This window comes from Leguminivora glycinivorella, chromosome 8 (genome assembly GCF_023078275.1).
Source record: "Leguminivora glycinivorella isolate SPB_JAAS2020 chromosome 8, LegGlyc_1.1, whole genome shotgun sequence".
Classification (NCBI taxonomy): domain Eukaryota; kingdom Metazoa; phylum Arthropoda; class Insecta; order Lepidoptera; family Tortricidae; genus Leguminivora; species Leguminivora glycinivorella.
Genome location: NC_062978.1, coordinates 6,879,649 through 6,897,457, shown reverse-complemented (window position 1 = coordinate 6,897,457; position 17,809 = coordinate 6,879,649). Strand labels below are relative to the sequence as shown.

Here is a 17,809-nt window from a genome sequence, read left to right as displayed (position 1 = left end):
ATTAGTTGGCTAATGAACTACACTTTGTGTCCTCAATGTCAACCTGCCGTATTTGTGGTGTAAAACATATTATTTAAAGTAAGTAATTGTAATTTGTTGTAAAGCAGTTTGTTTCTTCGTTAAGGTATACCTACTGGGTACGTTGACTTTTGACAGTTCTATTAAATGCGAGAGGTGATACTACCCTTGTCTTCATGGGACGCAGAGGTAGCAGCTGCCAGAGTAGGGTTGTAAATGGAAAAAAAACCAAATGTTTTTTTTCAGAATTATGAAAAAAAAAACATGAAAAAAAACCGAGCACCATGGTTTTTTTTCTAAATATGGTTTTTTTTCAGATGAACAAATAATACGACAATAACGGTTTTTCGTGAGTTGTAACGTGTTTCAATAACAATAACGTACATGTTAATACAATTAACATTCAGTATACAAACGTTTATTGGGGAATCCCCGATGCTGCGTGTAGGGTGGAGAGGCGGTGGTGTTGCCAACAGTAAATAGTGATAACTACCAACTACAGATTTCGTAAATGTTACTTTTATAAGACCAGAAATTAAAGTTATTTAATTAAATTCGTTTAATAGTTAACATTAAGTCAAAAAACCGTATAAAAGTATTAACTACTTTGCAAATTTTGAGATTTCGTACCCCTTGTTTCTCCCCCGGCACTAGGGTCCGGGACGACACGTCAGCCAGCCACTCATTGTACTTACGTTTAGCGGTCAACATGTCAATCGCACAAGACTCCCGCTCCTGACAGCGCCGATGCTTCATCAGCTCCACTCGCTGCACACTCCCGTTGTTTCTCTCCCGGTACGAGTAACAGACGGGTCCGGGACGACACGCTAGCCACACACTGTACTTACGTTTAGCGGTCAACATGTCAATCGCACAAGACTCCCGCTCCTGACAACGCCGCTGCTTCATCAGCTCCACTCTCGCCGCACATTCCCGTTGTTTCTCCCCCGGCACGAGTAGCAAACGGGTCCGGAACGACACGCCGGGGCCGCAGGACGCGGAGCAGGGGGACCAGCCTGACCACTCGGTGGTGGGGCACGCGGGGTCGGAGATCTCTGTGTCGCGTTCTGTGCATTCTGGCTGCATGCACTTGCGGTTCTCCTCTGCAAAAAAATAAGTGCTATATTAAACGGCGTAATAATGAGTTGTCAATTTTTTAACGCATTTCTTTGGCTTTGGTGTCCAATAGGTAACAACCGCTTAAGCTATTATACAGAAGCACAAACTGTCTTTCTACCATGTATACGTTTAGTTCGCTACTTGAATTTTTAAGTGCTTTCGTTGTATCACCCATTCTGTGTCCAGTTTAGCCCCTAAGTACCTAATGACCGAGTGGCTAGATGGCGGGATGATTTGCATAGGGGGGCCGGCGGAAACTGGATGCATAAAGCAGCAGACCGGGCTCTGTGGTGTACCTTGGGGGAGGCCTATGTCCAGCAGTGGACTGCAGCGGGCTGATGATGATGATGATGACCTAAAGACCTACGACTCCTGCGAGCGTAGCCGAATGCACAAACGCTCACGAAAAGAAACGCTCGTAGATATCCTCTAACCTCTATCAGACTAACTTTCGCGGCGTTTCGTTTTCGTTTCGCGTTGTAGAAAGAAATGCCATTCGGCTACGGGGCCCGGAATCTCTGTTAATAAATTAAGTTATGCACCAAGTCCTGAAATGTGTATTGCATACATTCTTGTGTTTTTGTGTAATAAAACATGTTTTAAATCTTTTTCGTGTATTTTAATCTGTTGAGTTACTCTAGTCCACCGTGTAGATACAGGAACAATAATTATAATAAAGTAACTATGTAGGTATTGTGTAATATTTACCGATCTGTACAAGCGGGCACTTTTTAAGCCCCATGGGATTGGTGAAGTGCCTCCGGCGGGTCTCGAACCCGATGCCGCAGGTGACCGAGCACTCGCTCCATACCCCCCACTCCGAAGTCTGGCAGATGCCCCCCAGCTCTTCCACCGGAGCGACCAGGTCCAGCTCGTCGGTTATAGTACCCGTGTCGCCGCTAGAAAAATAAACGAGGATGTATTTTATATTCTATGCCATATTATAAGCTTGGTAATGATCAAAGGTCATACAAAATCATTGCGACATACAAAATTGTTGGATTATAGATACCTACAGGCGTTCACGTGCGAGTATCTAGACGTTGTGTCACATGAGGGACTTTGTAACTGGGCTCTTATGGCTACGGCTGGTGACATACTCACTCGCCATCAGCCCATGTACTCAAATACATCAGGAGTAGGTACATGAAGTTTTTGTTTCATGTGGCACGGACAGTCTGACCCTTGCTACAGCTAAACTCAACTGCACTGGCAGCGAAGCCTCGCACATCATCTTTAGACATGAGTTGGATCTCTCTAGTGAACATCTTCGGCTAGTGCGGCATGTGGTACGCGGCACGCTACATCAAAACTCCTGCTAACAGCTGCTGGCTTCATACTCACTCGCACTCAGGTTTCGCGGCCACGCACATCTCCTTAGACACGAGCTGGCGGTCGCAGGCGAACATCTGTGCCTTCTGTGGCATGCGGTACTCGCGAGTCCTCATCCGCAGCCCCTTGCCACACGTCACGGAGCACGCCGACCACGGACCCCATTCCGATACCGCGCACTCCGCTGTCAAAGAAAATTTAAAATTTAATTGACTAAGAAAAACCGGCCAAGAGCGTGTCGGGCCACGCTCAGTGTAGGGTTCCGTAGTTTTCCGTATTTTTCTCAAAAACTACTGAACCTATCAAGTTCAAAATAATTTTCCTAGAAAGTCTTTATAAAGTTTCACTTTTGTGATTTTTTTCATATTTTTTAAACATATGGTTCAAAAGTTAGAGGGGGGACGCACTTTTTTTTCTTTTAGGAGCGATTATTTCCGAAAATATTAATATTATCAAAAAACGATCTTAGTAAACCCTTATTCATTTTTAAATACCTATCCAACAATATATCACACGTACCCTAATAAAACATTTTTGTCATTTTTTATTTTTGCACTTTGTTGGCGTGATTGATAAATATTTACCAAATTTAATACTGAGATTATCCGCGGACGGACGGACGGATGGACGGACGGACGGACGGACAGACAGAATGGCGAAACTATAAAGTTGACTACGGAATATATGGTGCTCAAACTTGCTCAAACTTTTCAAACTTCCGCTAGACTGCGTGTCCCCGGCCTCCTCAGCCACGAGGGTCTGCAACTCTCTGCAGCGAAACACTTGCAATAACTTACGTTTGCGGACTGCGTGTCCTTTACCTCCTCAGTGACCAGGTTCTGCAGCACCTCCTCGTCGCAGCCGCCCGGGATGAGCTTCTCTCGGGTGACAACACCTTCTCTTGGTGAAACACTTGACATATCTGATGCTCAAACTTACGTTTATTAGCAGACTGCGTATCTTCCGCCTCCTCAGTGACCAAGTTTTGCAGCACCTCCTCGTCGCAGCCGCGCGGGATGAGCTTCTCCCGGGTGATGTACAAGCGAGCCATGGGGGCGATGCTCCCCCCTGGGTTGTAGAAGGGCGCGCGAGGGTCTTCAGGGTACATGGGGGTGATGCGGTACATGCGCTCTTTGGGGCGGGTCTCGGCGTTCGGGGACTGAGAAAAACACACCATACTATGATTAGTTGCCGTTGAAGCTGGCTGAATGTGCATTGCGGACTGTTGACACCAACTGATATGAAGTGCATGCAAGTAAAATCGATCTATTTTTTACGATAGGTAATGGAAACTGGTTCTAAGTGGATTTGTTATTTTCCATTCTGTTACGTTAAAAGAGGTTAATTACCATCAGGCGGGCGTACCAGACGTAGATACCAGATAAAGCGTAGGTGCTTACCATATAAGTTATGCCATTATCAGTGCCCGCATCGTACGGGAACAGGTCGATGACCTTAGACTCCTCCCAGGAGCAGTCCTTCAGGCACAGGTTCAGACCGCTCACTCCCACCACCCAGTCAGGAGAGGGACCTTTCAACAAAGCATTTAAAAATAATTATATGACATAAATATAAGGAGGATATAATATGTCAACTTTACACTGATTGAATAAGAACCAGTAATCTCAAAAAGGCTTGTGGTCCGGGCATTCAAACACAGACAAATACTTCATGGTTCTAAAACACTCTGCCGCAGCTCTCACTCCATCAGACTCACGGAGCCACTCGGATAGATACATATAACTATCATACCAAACATGGAAGCCAGAGAGAGGTAGCTCCGCTTCCTGTCGGCCAGGAAGCTAGCGCTGGTGTTGGAGTTGACCCTCGGATGCCAAAGCCCCTGTGCCTTCACAATGGAGCGCAGCTGCTTGCCCTGCTGTCGCAGCTCACGCTCCATCAGCCCAACAGAACCCCACTCGGCTAAAGACCTGGAACATTGTTACTTAGGTAAATTAAATGGATTTGCCAAGACTTAAGTAAACGTTTCAAGCGGTCCTTTAACTATCTGCCAATTAGGCCCTTCTCTCACGAGACCATTCAAAGGCTACGCGACTGAGATGCGACACGAAAAGCGTACCGCCGGCAAGTTGATAGTATCGTGATTCGTACGCCAGATATCAAACGCGTTGTCTATGCGTCTCGTCGTGTGCGAAACGAAGTGAATAAATTTGGCGGATAGTAGGATACGATACGCGGGTACCGCTCGTGTCAGTGACGTGAAACAAAAATGTTAATGACGTAAAGCTTAAAAGGTTAAATCGCTACCTGAAGCCGTCGGAAGAGATCTGGCCCTCGCCCCAGAAGGTGAAGTTCTTGTGGTGCGTGGCACCGATGACGTCAGAGAAGTGCGTGAGCCACAGCGCTTGCGTCGGGAAGTCTTTCGGGTGCGTCTGCGGTGACCACAAACCCTCGAAGACCATCTGTTGATGACCAAAAAAAATGTTGTCTTGCTTTAGGAAACATAGCTCTAACTTAGCTAGCAGAAACGAGAGATTAATAGCGTAAAATATCTACAAAACGTTACATAAGAAGTTTTATGAATAACTTATGTGTCAAAATCAAAATATTCATTGTCTTGTAACTACTCGAAATTTCTTTATATAGGAGGACTTATTCAGACAGAGAAGATAAACCTACTCTCTCTAATGTTACGTAATACGTACCTTGTATTTAGCTTCATCGCAAGCGCAGCAATCTGTAGCCGCGAGAGATGTATCTTCGCAAATTCTCTTCGTGAGCTGCCCGTCCTCTGCAAACCAGCGGTTCGAGTTCTCGTACACCATCGCTCTGCAAGCCACAATCTCATTTTAAACTAGAAATATGTTACGCTTCAGTGTGTAAGCGAAACATCGTCGACATTCATCATTGGCCATAGCATCTTTGCAGATGATAGCCGCAGTAACTAAGGAGGTACATATCTTAAGGAGGCCCTACACCGCCTCCTCAAGACACCTCCGTGACCGCGATGGTTGTACAAGCCAATGGCCGATCGACATTTCTTGCATCGATCACATACCCTGACTCATGGGATAGTTCAGCAGTTCTGCGAATATACAGGCGAGACAGAGCTACAAATATAATTACCTTTTGCACAGCTTAGCCGAAAAAATTTTAGAATTGTTTAACAATAAGTAGCAGAGTCTTGACTCACTTGATGAGAACGCATCCAGAACCCGAAGGCGGGGCCTTCCACATGACCTGCACCTCGGTCTTGGGCAGGTCGTCGGCCTCCACCACGGAGTTGACGCACTCCTCGTCGAAGCGCGACAGCGTGTCCGCGAACAGCTGGAACTGGCCCTGGAAACAAAGCAAATTTTATGGGACTGAGATATGAACAGAGGAGATCCAGAAAGGAACCTTGACAGCTCTGAGAGTGGAGACTAAAATGAAAGTGGGAAGGACGCGCTCCACACTCGGTTGTTGTTTTTCATTGTTCGGCCATTGGCCCTACGACTCCTACGAGTATTGCTCGGAATGGAACGATGTTCTTGAGTGAAGACCCCGAACTGGAAAACATTATGATATTCACTTGGACCTTGGACCTACAGATACCTATTGAATCCATGGGTTCGCAGTTAGGTACTTTGTGTGTGACGATATATTACATATTTATATAATACCTGGCGCCCAGGGGACCTTGGAGTCGCGGGATCTAGGGGGTCTAGTGTGAGCTGGAACTTTGTGAACTGTTGCACCACGTCGTGGGTGCGCGACCCCACCAGTGTCACTGAAAATAGGGAAAACATGTAAGAGTGCAGAAATGATAATATTTACGTACATATGTACAAAGAGATATGATAATAATCTACGAATTTAAATATCATTATTACGGAAATCCAAACTACATTCAGTCCAAAAGAGTACCAACGTCATACATTACGTTTGTTTTAAATCCTAACTTAATAGATGATGTTAATTGTGTCTTTCTTCTGTTGGATAGCAGTCTTGCAGCTTCTACCGATAAGAATTTTACACACCGACATATTAAACTACACAGTCATGATAAGCTTAGGTAGTATAGGTACATAAGTAGCTATTATAGTATACGAGTACAAGGCTTTTATTGTATTACAGAAACAATAAAGTCATTGACTCTGTTTGCTACTAGATTATGCACTTTATGTAAGTGATACCACAGTCACACAGACAGACAGAGGCGGACCTATTTCTCCACCTCGCCGTTAACGATGAGGCGATAGAAGTTGTCTCCCGGCGACTTGTGCGCCACGCCGTCGCCGCCGGCCGGCCGCAGCTCGCACGCGCGGCCCAGCGCGAGCGTCAGCGCCAAACACACAGTCGCCGCTGGCACCTGCATCTGTCGCACACTCACCGACATAGCGCTGCCCAGGGGCGTATCTCTCCACCTCGCCTTAACGATGACGCGGTAGAAGTTGTCTCCATACAAAGGCGAACTTATCCCTTTAAGGGATCTCTTCCAGTTAACCAAACTTCCTCACACACACTACACTTTGAAAGCTTATAAAATTCTCTATAACTTTGATCTAGAAACTTTTTTTCTATTCTCAACTATTATCTAGGTATGAGCTCTTAAAAACTGTTAATTTTTTAAAAATCGTTTTCCCCCCCACTTTTTGCTTCATACATTGCTCCATATCTTGAAAAATATTTATCTTAGACAAAAGTTTTCTTGAAAAATCTTGTAGATCATTCAAATACCTTTCATAATATGTGTACATATGCTTCTGGGTCATGTACCGTTGAATAATTATACGACTTTAAAACGAAATAAAACAACAAATGTATGTGACAAACGTGTAAAATATGTATTTCATGAACATGATTGTATTACGATGCTGTATAAATGCATTCACACAACAGGTAACAATACAATTAGCTGTACATAAAGGCCTTCTCACACCCACATCTACCACTACTACAATCTGTAGTGCACCGGCAAAATATTAACTTCAGTATTTCTTCCGGAGCAGCTGGTACTTTGGTTTGCACAGGAATCAGTAAGTTGCTTTCGTTCCGTGCCCATCCCCATTCATTATCCTCCTTGCGTTATCCCGGCATTTGCCACGGCTCATGGGAGCCTGGGGTTCACTTTGACAACTAATCCCAAGATTTGGCGTAGGCACTAGTTTTACGAAAGCGACTGCCATCTCAGCCATCTGACTTTCCAACCCGAAGGGTAACTAGAACTCATTGGAATTAGTCCGGTTTCCTCACGATGTTTTCCTTCACCGAAAAGCGACTGGCAAATATCAAATGACATTTCGCACATAAGTTCAGAAAAAAGGTCATTGGTACGAGCCGGGTTCGAACCCGCAACCTCCGGATCGAAAGTCAACGACACCCCCAGGATAGAGGAAGACACTGATGATAACGGCGGGGAGGATATTGTCTAAGATACAGTTGCCACATCTGATCCAGATGACATGGAAGAAACAGTTTCAATTTGTTTGATTTATTTGGGATAACAAACACAGTAACACACAAGGTTATAATAGAGAATTGCAGTGTTGACAGTAGTAAGGTGTGAGACCGACAGCATTTCAAACAAACAAAGAAGACCGATTAGTATCATCCCGCCCAAAGAGGCAGCGAGTAAATTAAAACACGTGTAAGTTATATCCATACCTCCTAAAAGGATACTGACGCAAGTGTAAACTCATGATTTTACAGAGGAGAGCCGTTCAAAGGTACAAAGTAACATAACTAACATATTTGTTCACGTAATAACATAAAAATTCGGATTTGTTTTAACGAAATCAATGAAGTTATTTCTGCATTCATGAGAATTTCAAATTTATAACAGTTTATGATCTAAGAGTACTTGATTTCTACTATTTCTAGATCTAAGAGTACGAGTATTTTAGCGCACTTGGTCCAGTATTCGTCAAGTAAAAACCTTTCTTTTACGTTAAAATTTGATTTAAAGTAGAATTGTAGTAGAAAACTTTTAAGAGTTAGGACATAATTGTAACTTAAGCTGTTATTTGCAGTTTTACCTCTGAAACTAAGTTAGTTAGTTGTATTAGTATTCCACACTTTTTTTACCTCCCTCGCTAATATACCAATGACTTTTTTCTGAACTTATGTGCGAAATGTCATTTGATATTTGCCAGTCGCTTTTCGGTGAAGGAAAACATAGTGAGGAAACCGGACTAATTCCAATAAGTCCTAGTTACCCTTCGGGTTGGAAAGTAAGAAGGCAGTCGCTTTCGTAAAACTAGTGCCTACGCCAAATCTTGGGATTAGTTGTCAAAGTGGACCCCAGGCTCCCATGAGCCGTGGCAAATGCCGGGATAACGCAAAGACGATGATGAATGGGGATGGCACGGAACGAAACAACTTACTGATTCCTGTGCAAACCAAAGTACCAGCTGCTCCGGAAGAAATACTGAAGTCAATATTTTGCCGGTGCAACACAGATTGTAGTAGTGGTAGATGTGGGTGTGAGAAGGCCTTTATATACAGCTAATTGTATTGTTACTTGTTGTGTGAATGCATTTATACAGCATCGTAATACAATCATGTTCATGAAATACATATGTATTTTACACGTTTATCACATACATTTGTTGTTTCATTTCGTTTTAAAGTCGTATAATTATTCAACGGTACATGACCCAGAAGCATATGTACACATATTATGAAAGGTATTTGAATGATCTACAAGATTTTTTAAGAAAACTTTTGTCTAAGATAAATATTTTGCAAGATATGGAGCAATGTATGAAGCAAAAAGTGGGGGGGAAACGATTTTTAAAAAATTTACAGTTTTTAGGTGCTCATACCTAGATAATGGTTGAGAATAGAAAAAAAGTTTCTAGATCAAAGTTATAGAGAATTTTATAAGCTTTCAAGGTGTGGTAAACCAAAATTTCGTATGACGCATAGTTTTTGAAATATGAGCAAAAAAACAAAAAATGGGACACCTCGCCGTTAACCCATTCATGGCCAAGGACTGTCGAGCGTACACATCACGCCGGGCCACCATACAAACCGTTTTTAGCTAAAACGCGTGACTCAGCTCATGGGTCTCTGGCCTGGCGCGAACGCAAAATAAATTGCCGCTTATGAATCCGGCCAGTTGAACAATCTTATGCAACATTTTTACTAACCAACTGTTTTCTGTTCATATTCAAAATAAATGTATTTACTAATTTGTTGCTATTTGTAAGAATGAACATTTTATAGTCTGACCAGAAATATATGATTGTCGAGAGGATGCTGTTATTCTCATGTAATTAATTAATTATACGGTTCAGAAAAATATTTAAATAATATTTATAATGAAATTCCGCAACTTAGCGCGTGATTATGTATATTTCTAGTCATCCATAGCCAAGGTCACAAAAATCACAAAATACGAAATCACTGAAGAGCACTGGGACGAGTATAAAGTCGCCAACGAATAAATCGTGACTAAATAGAATTTCCCATATTACTCTAAAATACATCCTAATAAAGGGGATGGGAAAAATAATTTCTTGAGTTTTTGTCAAAAATACCACGTGAAGGATGAGACGACCGCTTAATCCGCCGCCGCTCAGGTGCATTCATTATTTATTGGCCAAGTGTCACCGATAATCTTACATGTGGCCTGTCATGATCTTTGTTTTGGTAAACGTCATTATAATAGAAACAATAGAGCACTTAAAAACTGTTATAAACACCACGCAAATGTTTAGAAAAAAACTTGTCTTGTAAATATTTGTCACACACTTTTATGATAATACAATAATTACTATTTAGTTTGTGACTGTTTAAGCTGTCCTGTTTTTGTAATGAAACAAAAAAATATAGCATAGTAATATGTTTGGCTCTTAGAAATGTTGCTTGCTGCCATCCAAACAGTAATCCGTTGTAAAATGGTACAATTTGCAACGAATTTCGTCATGAAATAAGCTTTAAAACAATGCAATAAAGTTTATTATTGCGTGCTATGAAAATATGTGTAGATTTTACAAGTAGCGCCAGGCCACGGTAACCCATACCTTGAGTCGGGTCTATAACTTCAGGCATATATGTATTATTTATATTTTTGAAATGTGGATTCATCCATTTGCTTGGAACACGTATGTATCTCGAATTTCAGAATATTTACTATATTTTACACTTATAGTAAACCAAACTTGAATATTCTCGACCCCATTTCACTAAAAAAAAACATGTTTAGAATTTTTTTTTCATTATTACCTTATGAAAATGGTTGTTAGCTCAAACTATACTTACATTATTACGTTATATTACGTTTTGTTTATGTTTAAATCAGAATTTATTCAGGACTCACATGCGAGTCATCGGCCCTGCGGAACTATTCCACCATGACTCATAAGCTGAGTTGATGGCCCTGAATGGGTTAACGATGACGCGGTAGAAGTTGTCTCCAGGTGACTTGAGCGCCACGCGCGCCGCCGGACGGCCGCAGCTCGCACGCGTGGCCCAGGGCGAGCGCCAGCGCCAAACACACAGTCGCCGCTGACACCTGCATCTGTCGCACACTCACCGACATAGCGCTGCCCAGAGGCGTATCTCTCCACCTCGCCGTTAACGATGAGGCGGTAGAAGTTGTCTCCCGGTGACTTGAGCGCCACGCCGCCGGACGGCCGCAGCTCGCACGCGCGGCCCAGCGCGAGCGCCAGCGCCAAACACACAGTCGCCGCTGACACCTGCATCTGTCGCACACTCACCGACATAGCGCTGGCCAGGGGCGTATCTCTCCACCTCGCCGTTAACGATGAGGCGGTAGAAGTTGTCTCCCGGCGACTTGTGCGCCACGCCGCCGGACGGCCGCAGCTCGCACGCGCGGCCCAGCGCGAGCGCCAGCGCCAAACACACAGTCGCCGCTAGCATCTGCATCTGTTGCAATATCAAAGCATTTGTCACCTTGATAACCTCTAATATTACTTGCAGGAAACATAGCAGTAGATACATCCATACTAATAAACTCGCAGAAAATTTAGGTTAGCTAATAGATAATTGTGCCTATCTGTATGTTATCTCTTCACGTTTAAACTGCTGAAGCGATTTAAAGAAATTTTGTGAATTTTGAGATAGTTGGAGTCCTTACAATACATACGATAGTTTTTATCCCAAAAATCATCCTTTAAGAGAGTTAAGAGGGTAAAAATTATGTGACTTCCGGGGTATTAAGCAGCGCCTGTGTTGATTTCTCAAAAAAGAAATTGATTTGAATTACAATTTAATTGAATTATTGCCTTTATGTTTTGATCAGGCGTTATCCAAATGACAAATTCCGCAAAGACGAAGAAATAACTATTACAAGTACTTAGGTAAGTAAGAATAAGGAGAATTACTTACATCTAACGCAACTTAAGTATGGATGGAGAGCGCAAGTTGTGCTAAGCTAAGGCGCCAAGGTCTATTTTTTTTTACAGTAATGTACATAAATAAATAATAATATAATGTATGCAATTATACAATCAATTATAAAAATAATAGTGTAGGTATTATTACCTTACTCGACTTAGAATAGTTAGATACCTGACTATGAAACCAAAAATAACATTAAGTATTGATTTAAAGCTGCCATTGATAATTTTATTGTTATGTTCGCTACAATTCTACAAAGCCTATTTTAGTCAATCAAATTATTTAATAGCGCTCATTATAGCGTTTGTAAATTTAAAAAAATGTTAGTTTTTAACTGGTCGGTCAATTTCCACAAACGACGCTTCAAATAAAAATTTAACATCACTAACAAAGCAAAATAACGATCACTTATGTAAGGTTAACTTTTACAATAAAGAGATGTGTTTAAGGCAAATAACGATTACCTCGGCGATGGTTTATTGGAGTATAAATTTATACAGCGTGTTCACGGAAACATCACTAGATCACACCATGAGATATGAACTTGGAACTTGTTCCACGAATCCGGAGCTGAACTGACTTACCAGGAGCGTGGAGTGAGCAGAATGCGCTTATCTCGCGGGTCAAGTGTCGAGCGGTTACTCCACGCGCCGCTACTCCGGTCAATATGACTTTAACGGCTGTTAAAACCAGCAACATTATAGTATGTAGTACTACATATTTTATTATGTCGATATTAATATTATTTATGCTTCTATGAAAATTTAAAGGACCAATTACGATACTACAATAAGCCGCACAGCGACTGACACTAATAAAGTAGGTACCTGGACGACCGAGCTTCGCTCGGAGTTCGAAAGCTTGAAAGTTCGCGATTCCCGGAACGCATTTCAGCGAAATCGTTAGAGCAGTTTCCGAGATTATTACCGGTATTTATATATATACAAGAATTGCTCGTTTAAAGGTATTAGAATAGAAATAAATATGTAATCGTTAGAAAATAAGTAACTAGTCTTAACCTTGACTAGAACATGATATGTAGATACGAGTAGGTATTGTGTTCAGAGTAAATAATCAATATTTTTTATAAATATACAATTATATCTTAGCTAATTCATTAGAAGATAATAAATTACTTTTGAAACCAACTTATTTAATTAGTATCCCTTTCTGCTTCATCAAAAATGGTTGTTGTTGAATGGAGTAGATAATTTATTGGACTCAGCAGGTCACGATTGCAAAACGAAGACACTGATTACTAAAGTGATTTGATGTAAACAAACTATAGCTGTTGGAGGTCCCAATCTTGTAATAAGTACTTGTATTAATCATCGTACATCAATCTTTTATTATATTTTACGCCATAAATAGAGCCGTGGAAAAATTCTGGAATAACGCTAGGGAGAAGAAGATACTATACACCATATCGTCAGCATCAAGTAGTATATTATTATATATGGGAAATCAACCACGTACGAACCGAAAGTTCGAAAGAAGCTACGACACGGTGACACAAAAAGTCTTGGTTCAAAATTTTGTATTGCGTTCGTTTTCAGGACTACTATATGTATTTTAAATAAAAAACACCATGGCCAGTCTACTAGTCCGATAATATTTGTTGCTAAGTCAGTAAGCCCAGAGGAATTGACATGCGTATTTTATATGGTCTCCGGCGGAAGACGAATGGGACTAATCGTAGGAAGCCAGTAATAAGACGAATTAGTTAAAACAAACGGGCATCAGCTAACTCAATGACAAATGTGGGTGTACATGTACATTTACGTCTAAAATAAACATAGGTAGCCACTAAGTACAGTCAACCTAATTGGAACCCTAGGCCACTCTACAATCATGTCAAAATAACAAGCAGTAAGAGATTTCTTACAATCTGAGTAATAACATCACTATGACATAGTTCTACAGTGGCCTAGGGTTCCAATTGGTTGACTATACCTACAGCGTGTATCGCACGGACTTACTTTGATTTGATGTTGCTCTCATTCGCTTGTTAACGAAGCATGTAAGTACTTAATTTGTTTTGTGCAATAAAGTGTTTTATTAGTACTACTACATAATAAAATAAACTATTGTGCATAAGCTAGTGACTAGTAACCTATTAACTATGTTTCTGATTTTACAAGGAATACCTTAGCAATACCTATCCCAACAGGATAATAAATTGAACCTCTATGAGTAGATACTTCTAGTAGTTCTAGTATTCATGGAACAACTTGGCGAAATGTATGGATCTGAACGTAGGAAAGACAGTGCACGCATACACGCATACAATCCAATGTTACCCACAACCCACAATATGTCACCTCGCATTCGGGGCATGCAACTAATACTCTACGCGCTGACGTCACTCTGTCTAGCGCTAGGCTAGGCTGGGACATTCCCAATCCCCACCTTGGTTACGTGAATCTATTTACGAATTAATTAAGCCATATTTAAAACAGTAAAATTATTGGTTGTCCAAAAGTAGGTAGGTACCTGGCGGAATTAAATGGCTCTGCGTTATGTATGCATTATCATTACTTTCCAACGTCTCAATCGACAAAAACTATAGTTATCTACCAGTCCTAGACTCGGACTCTACTTGGTCTAGACCACAAGACTCGGTTGGGAATGCTATGTACGCTTTAAAGAAGAGAACCAGCCTGTCCGAGCGAGCTGACATACGGTGACATATTTTTGCCCAAACTGAAACATCGCGCTGCTTTTTGGTCATTTTTTAGTTTTATAGTGCTCCCACACTGGCTGTTATAATAAATATATAATAATAAATATAATAAATAAATAAATATTATAGGACATTCTTACACAGACCGACTGAGCCCCATGGTAAGCTCAAGAAGGCTTGTGTTGTGGGTACCCAGAAATATACATAGAAAACATCCATGACTCAGGAACAAATATCTGTGTTTATCACATAAATAAATGTCCTTACCGGGATTCGAACCCGGGACCGCGGCGTAGCAGGCAAGGTCACTACGCGCTAGGCCAGACCGGTCGTCATAAATGTTATATTAACGTGGTGTGAAAATTACCAGTGTAGGTACAGATGCAGTGCGAAATGTTTTTCCGTCGTGTTTTCACGGGAACTCACGAACGTGTCATGCTAGTTTGGTCAACGTAAAGTAGGTACCTACGTCTTGTATAGTAGCAAAGAGGATCGAGTATTATAGAGAGTTACTGTCAAAGTAAAATGTGTAATCAGAGTGCAAAGACTCTCGGCACAATCTTAAAACTTTTGAACCGATCTCTCGGCACAATCTTAAAACTTTTGAACCTCAGTTTTGTCAATTTGGCCCATATTGTTAGCATGATATATTATAAGAGTTTTGAATGATTCACGGTTATTTTCATTAGACTTATATTGACCGGGATATAGCTCGACAATAATCAAAAAGGTAATCACGGTCTATATCCCGGTCAATATAAGTCTAATGATATATTATGTTAAAATGTCAAATATTAATATTAGCGCCATCTAGCCGAGCGTTCCCCAAAGGTGCCAATGCCATCTAGGCCACCGTACCTTTTTCTCTATGGCTTCGCGGTACGTTTTTTTCTTAGACTTTATCCGTCTATACGGAGTTACATATGTCTTTGATAGTACTGAAACAGAATAACATGGCAAGTTCGTGATTTTCCGTGAAAATACGATGGAAAAACATTTCGCACTAAGTACATCTGTAACCAGTGTAACTTGCCTCGCCGATGTTCGCGAGTCTTCCACGAATAACAACTTTGTTACTATAGGGGTGGCATACTAAACTGGCACACCACTCAGTTCACTGCGCTGCCTGAAATGCCGCCGCCGACCTTGCCCCACTTTTTATGGCGTTTAGCGAAACTAGATATGTATCAACTCTTTAGGGACTTGTTTCAGCTAATTGACACTGCTTGACACTGCAGTCGTAATTACTTTACATCGTACCGACTGGTAAAGGTTTTCGTAGTACTTCAAAATTAATGAAATTTTAGGTAACTTACCCATACGTGTGGGCAAAGAATGTTATACAAATTTTAACTAGTTAACTTAAGTTGGCATGCCATTGGCATTGTTTGGATTTAAAAACAAAACTGACCATTATACTTATTAATTGTGTTATTTATTTCACGAAGAAGCAAAACTTCCAGAATTAACCCACAAAAACTGCAAGTGGTACCAAAAATTTAATCTTGAACGTTGTCGAGGTTTCAAAGTTTTCAAAATTACATACCTACCTGTTTACTGGTCAGGAACCACAACAAACAAGATACAGCGTAACTATTCGGCTCAGGACTGAGGGCTTTGAGTGTCAAAGGCAACTGTGAAATATGGTACCAAATTGCCACTTTCCTTCTAGTCAAATTAGCTTCCCCAAGCAATTTAGCAAATGCTACCAAAATAGACCCACAAGAACTGCATGTGGTCCCAAAAGTTGGATCTTAAGCATTGTCGGGGTTTCAAAGTTTGAAAATAGCTACGTACGTTTACTGGTCAGGAACCACAACAAATAAGATAGAGCGAGGTGACTATTCGGGTCAGGACTGAGGGCTACTGGCGTTTGGCGGTAATGAGCAGCGCCGGCGCAGGGCGCCAAGTGACGCCTTCCGGCGTGTGATGCCAGCGGAATGCGCACTCGCAATATATATTTTTTTTCCTCCTTTGAGTATCAAAGGCGACTGTGGAAAAATGGGACCAATTTGCCACTTTCCTTTCTAGGCAAATCAGCTTCCCCAAGCAATTTAGCAAAAGCTACCAAAATTGACCCACAAGAACTACAAGTGGTCCCAAAAGTTGAATCTTGAGCGTTGTCTGGGTTTCCATGTTTCAAAATGGCTACGTATACCTACTTACCTGTTTACTGGTCAGTTCCTTTTCTGAGTGTCGAATGCGAATGCGAATATGGGTTCAATTGTGGGTAGGTCGATGGACTAGCAACCTGTAAGTTCAATATCAGAATTTTATTTTCTGTCAACCCCTTAATTGCTAAGAGCAGTTTCCCACTACGTCCCGATCCGTGAAAATAAGATCCATCATAGCCGTACTGTTTGTGTGGTACTCTCATCGCTACATCCGATCTCCGTCATCCGATTTCTCTCCGTCATCGTAGTCTAGTGCGTAGGTATCTATTAAGCTACGCTGTAAGTAGGAGTATAACAGAAAATATCCACTAAATGCTTGTACGAACTATATAGGTGTTAGATTCTTGCCCGATGCCATGCACCACCAAACGTGTCAAATATACTGGCGGCACAGCCTAATGGTAGTATTTGGAATAAGTATTTAAAAAAAAGTGTTGCGCTGGTATCCCCGGCGATGACGGCGCGTGCCGTGCCTACGCGCAGCTGTCATCTACACTTGTCTCGGATGTCCACTATTACACACTTATGTCGGTGGTAAATGAACATATGACACGCGTGATGGTAAGCAGTCTCCGTAGCTTTTGGTCGCTTGCAACTTCCGTTACATACTGATACTACGAGGGTGCGTAGACAAGTTGCAAATCGATCACGCTCCGTATCACAGCTGTTTCTATCGCTCTTCTTTACTTTCATTATTGCAATCAAGATATTTGATTTGATTTCAACCTAATTTCAAACCTAAGCCGCATGGCCTGTTAATCTGTAATTGCTTGGTTTCCACGGGACAAGCTTCGCCTAGTGTGGGACCATAGAACTAATTGTCTGAGGTAAATATTTATGTTAAATAAATATTTCATTTCATTTCAATAAATATTTCATTTGATTTTGATTTGTTTTAAGTCGTATTCCGTATAGTTCCGTACGATAGAGCCAGTTGGGTGTCAAACGATTGTCACCTTCTTAGCTAGACTGGCTGGTTGACAGAGTAGATAGTTAATAGTTATGTTATAATATGTAGTTATGGGTACGTGAATATAGTACACATTTTATATTTCAATTAATTATCTCTTTTATTTTGTTCCAGGTAAACATACACAACACATTCGAAGACATTAAGCCTTTCCAGAGATGAAGTAAGTTAATTAAACGCAATTAGATTTCTTTCCGTTTTTAT

The 17,809-nt window shown here is 41.4% G+C and overlaps 2 protein-coding genes across 4 annotated transcripts in view; one reads left to right on the top strand and one right to left on the bottom strand.

Annotated features, from left to right (window-relative positions):
* The window catches only part of LOC125228568 (spondin-1), a 29,572-nt gene extending 17,091 nt beyond the window's left edge, over positions 1-12,481 (bottom strand). Inside the window, exons 1-12 of one of the 3 annotated variants that reach the window (XM_048133181.1) lie at positions 12,363-12,481; positions 11,136-11,304; positions 6,093-6,199; positions 5,624-5,769; positions 5,136-5,259; positions 4,738-4,892; positions 4,222-4,400; positions 3,870-4,000; positions 3,409-3,628; positions 2,482-2,653; positions 1,846-2,036; positions 867-1,121 (exon numbers count right to left, since the gene is read on the bottom strand). In XM_048133181.1, the coding sequence (XP_047989138.1) occupies positions 867-1,121; positions 1,846-2,036; positions 2,482-2,653; positions 3,409-3,628; positions 3,870-4,000; positions 4,222-4,400; positions 4,738-4,892; positions 5,136-5,259; positions 5,624-5,769; positions 6,093-6,199; positions 11,136-11,304 (1,849 nt within the window). In that variant the 5' untranslated portion in view covers positions 12,363-12,481. The other 2 variants (XM_048133180.1, XM_048133182.1) reach the window with 2 other exon arrangements.
* The window catches only part of LOC125228570 (phosphatidylcholine:ceramide cholinephosphotransferase 2-like), a 168,946-nt gene that overhangs the window by 60,490 nt on the left and 90,647 nt on the right, over positions 1-17,809 (top strand). The gene's annotated exons all lie outside the window — the stretch shown is intronic.